General features: G+C 30.9%; 1 protein-coding gene across 1 annotated transcript; it reads left to right on the forward strand.

Moving 5' to 3' along the window:
* Positions 1-5,144: 5,144 nt before the first annotated feature.
* On the forward strand, positions 5,145-6,322 carry LOC143917578 (uncharacterized). The gene is made up of 2 exons (XM_077439135.1): positions 5,145-5,273; positions 5,353-6,322. Exons 1-2 carry the CDS (start codon positions 5,179-5,181, stop codon positions 6,320-6,322), a joined length of 1,065 nt encoding a protein of 354 aa, XP_077295261.1. The 5' UTR covers positions 5,145-5,178.
* Positions 6,323-6,627: the final 305 nt, after the last annotated feature.

Below are 6,627 nucleotides of genomic sequence, written 5' to 3' on the forward strand. Positions count from 1 at the left end.
CCTTCGTCTTCGCCGAAACCTTCCAACCTTCGCACACTTATGTTGCCATTCTTGAACGATACTTAAAATAAAATTTTGTACATTTTTTTATTCTGTTTTTGGAAGGCGATAGTATGACTGTTTGGTTGAACATTTAGTACCTGTCAATGCAAGTGTAATCGATTTTTCGCATTTGAATCTGAGTGAACTGTAATATATGTGTATGTAATGTATTAAAAATTACAATTTTCATAGAACGGTTAAATTTGAACGACACCAATTTAAAATTAGTAAATTTTCACTTATAATCGTAAACTTTTTTTTATTATTATTGATAATAATTAATAGTGCGACATTCAATTGTATTTAACGTATTAGTATATCAAAAGCGTATACTGAACCACGTTATGTATTATATTTAAATGTAATGGTGAAGGAAGTTGACTACATATAAAACGTACGCACTTGCATGAAAACTCTTTTTGTATAAATACAAAGTAATATATTTATTTTTATTAAATTATTTATACATATATGTAATTGAAGAATGAAATTAGGTCAGAATCCTAATCTAATTTGGGTTTTATTATTAAGTACAATTCTTTTTCTTTTAACGTGTGAATATAAATTTATTCACATTCCTTCGTCTGCCTATTGGCGTATTTAACTTTTGTTTCGTATGCATATTTTCATGTCAATTTAACTGTTTGTCGACGCTCGAAAATATGTCGACACGTACACATTAAAATTATTAACGATAGTAATTTATTCATTTAATGACTACAAATATTATTTTCGCATTCCACTGTGTGCTCGGTGACATTCCTCGTTTGGAAATAATCAAATTATTTCGACGACGGCGACGTTTTCATTCCGCTGCGGATTCCTCGGCAGCCGTTCCGGTTCGGCCAACGCCGACAGCATTTACGTATCGATGGACAGCTTATTCTGTTGTTCCTTTAGAGGTGCTAAATGTACGATATCACTATATGATAATATTCTATTATGAAATGATAATATTTTTGTATATCCCCCCCCCCCCACCCCTCCCTCCTTCCCAATTCACCACAAACCGCTGGTCTCAAATCTATTTTCATTGTTTTAAAAAAAGAAAAGCTTTATACGTTAACTTTTTTTCGTATTATAGTGGGGTGTATTACTATTTACTTATTTTTTTGCACTATTTACGTATGCATTTAGGTATTATTTTTATTTACTTTGCATCGAAAGAGTATGTGATTAATTTTATTTCATATATTTATACACATATGTATTTCATATTAGAGAGTATTTTTCCATTGTCGAATACTAAATGTAAATATATATTTTTATTTGCATAAAAATTCTTAGCATTCTTTGCATACATAAATATAATATTTATATAATATGTACTAAAAAAAATTGTACGGCCATGATTTTTGCATTTATCACGCAATTGTGTATATAAATTTAAAATATTGTCAATTTGAAGATAGAAAAAAGCTATATTTTTATTGGCAGGAAAGAAATTTTATTTTAACAACGAAAAGTATGAATAATAAGTTTGTGATTTTTTTTTTATTATTTTGCTAATATTGAGTTTAAGTATATATTGTATTTTCATTGTGTTACTTTGTGCACGTAAATTTTTAATAATATTCATTGTAGAAGGCCTGGTTGTGATATGTGTGAAGAGTCGGTTTTCCATCTATTCAGATGATGAAGTATAATTTTGCGTATTGGATTTCGAATTTTGCCAATGATAACTCTTTTAGGTAAATTGATGGATAATCTTTGTCTCGACGGGAGTGTTCAAAACTCAAGTCACCGATGTATATTTAAAAATTAGATTTTTACACTGCTGGCATTTTTGCTTCAAAATTTTGACGGCGTTGCTCACAAGTCGAAGCGATATTTTTCTTATATCGACTTTTAAATAGTAAAATTGATAATTAATAATATGTAATGATAATGATAGAATATATATATATATATATATATATATATATATATATATATATATATATATATATATATATATATATATATATATATTTATTGTGAAAATCAATAGTGATCAAGTGAAAATTATCAAAATTTGACATTGTAAAATGTTGCTTTTAGACTTTAGACTAGACGTATGACATATTGTTGCCTTTTTACCTTGAATACTGGTATGTATGTATGTATGTACTAATTTTGCTTTGTATAGTGATAACAAGAATGCTTTTTATTTTCCTAAATATATGATACTTAATATTTTTAAATAATATTACTGCATAATACTGTATGGGAGTACGATATGATAAATACAATTAATAATAATATGATAAACATACATACATATATAAATATATATAATATATATTTACAAACTAATCAATTATGTATTCATATTGTCATTTACCTATTTATCGCATTTAATGTATTGAAACTATAGTTTGGATGTAATTCATTTGTTTAATTTTCCCTTTTTACTTTTATAAATATATTTATGAATATATATACGTATACATGTAGTATATTGTAATTATCGTCATGTGTATTTGATACAAATGCATAATTTATCTCAACATGTAAATCAAACTTTTATATCGTGTAATAACTCCATTTTATTCTTAACGTAATTGTGATGTAAACTACATGTTATTGGCGAAAAAAAATTTTTTTTTTATTATTTAATCATAATAAATATCATCTACTTTTTAAAATATTTGTAATTTGCTTTTAAGCAGATGACGACTAATTATTCTTGTATCCATTCCATTTCTACTTGTGTGTATACTAGCATTTTCTTTTTCCCATTTTTCCAACGACCAGTCCCTTATTATTGAACGTTTCGTATTATTATTCTAGTAGTCTTTCGTATTTGCCATTCGAAAATGAAGGTGCGGTCGGTTTAGAGTTGTGTGAAGCTTGTAATTCCTGGAGTTTTTTGTGTTATGTGTGTTCATAAGAATGTGTTCATGAATTATTGCCATTTAATTTAATATGGCGTGTCTTTAGATTGTATTTAAAACAAACAATTAGGATTGTGTAATTTCCGTCACATTTCAATCGAATTTATTAAAAAGTTGTATATAAAACGGCGCCGTTGCATTTTTATTACCTTCATACGATGAATTAGTCGATTCTACTTCGCTCTTTTTGAGTTTGCTGCGGCGCTGTATTTATATTTATTTTATTTAAATAATATTTATCTTTCTTCCTGTTGTTCTTTTTGTGTCATAAATTTTATTTTTGTGTACTTAAATTTACATCGCATTTATTTTTCATGAAATATATGTAAATAAAAGATATAATGTAAACCTCATTTGTATTTATTTTTCGTTTTTCCTGTTTGTAATATATCGGCACAACAACATTTACGAACTAACAAATGTTGTTAACAGGTGATTGTCAATTAGCTGATGGTTTGAGTTCTTATTGAACAATTGATCTTTAGCTACACTACATCCTGGTGTCACATTTAGATAAGGAACACTGATGTCGGCCAATTTACAGTTGTTGATCGTTTGAATTTAGAGGTACATATATTAAAGATCTGTTATTGCTTCTGTTCAATATTTTCTCCCTGTTGTCAATATATGGCCAGCAGTATAGATCGGTGGCTGCGTTAATGCTAACCACCGAGCGGTTCCTTGGGTTAATCCCGATTCTTCAATTTATTCGGAATATTGGCTTTTTAGGGTAGTGTCTCCAGATATGCTCGAATTGTGCACTTGTAAAATTTTATCTTATGTTTCTCTTTCAATTTTGCAATAAATTTATATTAATGCATTTTTTTTAAGTGTTCAAGTGGTCTGTAGGGAGTCTTCAAACACGTGCAAAACTTATCTCAACCTTACATGACCCTCGCTTTAGCAATTTAACAAGCCCAAATATAATTAGTGTTCTCTATAAAAAATATTATGAACAAAGGACGATCCTTGTGCGTGGCCCACCATATGTTTTCCTCGTCAGTCAGGAGTTTCTATTCAACCACCAGTTGGTCAGTCGTTCATGGTTCAATATATAATATGTATACTTGTACAATTTGGAGGAAAATAAATAACTTTATCAAAATTACACTGAATTTATCATCTTCTCCAGTATATACAGTGGGGTTCGGTGATTACTAGTTAAATGTGAACTGATCACAGGACATCCGGTCGCTCTAGATCGGTCACACGTGATCACCCGTCACACTAAAACTGGTCACGAGAAAACTGCTCACACCCTAAAATCGGTCAACCAGTTTTCTCGTGACCAATTTTAGGGTGTGACCAGTTTTCTCGTGACCAGTTTTAGGGTGTGACCAGTTTTAGTGTGACCGATCTAGAGCGACCGGTTGTCCTGTGACTGGTTCACATATGACTAGTCCGTTTACCATACAGTGGTGTCACCCTAATGGTTTCCGGAAACCCGTTATTTAATCCAAAAATTCATTTAATTTTTGTCAATTCTTGAAAATTTAATGAAAATTCATATAATTTTTGTCAATTCTTGAAAATTTAATGAAAATTCATGTAATAGTGCCTAGGACGAAAAAAAATGTATAATATATTTATATTTTCAAAATAATTTCATTGAAAAAAATTTTGGAAACCCATTGTTCCAAAATTGAGGTGATCTCACTGAGTATACATATATATATATATTCTACTGGTCACAAATTACTCGTCACAAAGTCACTAAAATCTCTATAACGGAACATCTGGCAGCCGAAAAGTCCATCATACTAACGATAACTATCATAGTAACGAGAACTTGAGTGCCAAATATTGTGTATTCGCGATTTTCATGGCAAAAATTGTCTTTGTGACCACCCCAATGTGACGAATAGTCCAATTACCATATATTCTTGCTCAATCTACAATAAGCAGAACGCACATTTAATCTCAATATAATCATATAATGTCCAAAATTTTGATAATTTACCGGTAACTGGATTATTAGTTACTTTGCAGAGGTCCCAAATACAATTTTTGCCATGAAAATCGCGAATACGCAATATTTGGCACTCAAGTTCTCGTTAGTATGATAGTTATCGTTGGTATGATGGACTTTTCAGCTGCCAGATGTTCCGTTATAGAGATTTTAGTGACTTTGTGACCAGTAATCACCGAACCTACATATTTACCAGTATCTAAATTACAATTTTGTATTAATTGATGGCCGTAATGTATCTGGTTAAGATCACTCAAATGCAAACTGTCACTTTACGAATCCAACTGTCAGATGAGCGTCAGTCAAGAGGTTACTTTGAAGAAGTTGACGGCGCATTTTTTGGACAAATCTTACCAGGATCTCGATGCAATTCAAGACCAAATAAGGTTCCATTGATATTTCATCAAACGAAACAAATTTTCAATGGCTTCAAATTAATGTAATATACATATTAAATATTTTTAGATTATATGAAAGTGGAAAAATGGACATTGGAGCTGGAACCAGTAAATCTTATTACAACAGACCGTGTGAGACGCATCGATATGACAGTTGGAAGCATCGCAACGACTCAAATCAAGTCAGTTCAAATTTAAAATGGAGCTCGAAATCCAAAATTGAGACGGCACCTACTCGTTCATTCACCGAACTCAGTCGAGTAAATTCATCAACAAGAACAAATTCCAAAACTAGACTGAAGAATACGGTTGTATCTGACGGTTATCTTAAACGGAGTGCATCGACTCATAATAAAAATCGCCCTCCTCCAAGTGACGACGAACACATATCTAAATTTCATAAATATTACCAAACCCTTCGGCCTAAATCTGAATCGGAACATTCCGATGATATTGACGAGATTGACTCTACGTACATTTTCGACAAAGGTGAAAATCTGCTTTTGAACAAGTTCACCGATAATGATTTGGCAAGGCTTAAAAAATTCAGGGACGATTATTATTTCCAATGCCATTCCGTCGATAACAATGTCGAAGATTTTTCAGAGCGTCATGCTTGTCGCCATGAGTTTGTTATCAACGATCGATTGTGTCCCGAGGCTATGTACACCGATCACGAACGAACCAGTCGATGTCTAGATTGCCACTTGCCTTTGAACGTATCGGAGAAGCGATCGAAGACATCCAGAAAGAAAGTTGGCAAGATTCACATGTGCAAACTTTCCGGTATCGATTCCAGCTCTTCGTCAGATTCTGACGCAGACGACAATCTCGGAAGTAGTACTCCTGAGATTTTCATTAAGGTGCCGTCTAAACATTTTTTACACATCCCGCAACTTCAGTACACCGCTGAAGATTTGAATTTTAGACGTTCGAATGTGCCGAGTGTGGCCTCGAAATCAAAACCTAGTCACGATGAAGCACCACTCGATTCTTTCGCCTTACGTTATCAAAAAAGATATAAAAAATATCCATGATAGTTGATTTTTATAATAAAATATTTAACACACTTTGTATGTGTGTTTTTGTTATATAAATATTTTTATTATTAGAGGTTTTTTTTTAAATAACATTGTTCAATATATGAGAATTTTAATGGAAGTAATGTATAGGAATTCAATTTATTTTATATAATTTATTTTGTTAATTAAATATATTTTCCATTTTTATAGACGATGAATGTAAATACGACTTTTGAATGTTTTTATTAAATGTATTTAATAGTTTTCAATTAAATAATCCATTGCATAATTTAGAGGTTATATTCAGAAATATTTAAATT

This window comes from Arctopsyche grandis, chromosome 1 (genome assembly GCF_051622035.1).
Source record: "Arctopsyche grandis isolate Sample6627 chromosome 1, ASM5162203v2, whole genome shotgun sequence".
NCBI lineage: Eukaryota > Metazoa > Arthropoda > Insecta > Trichoptera > Hydropsychidae > Arctopsyche > Arctopsyche grandis.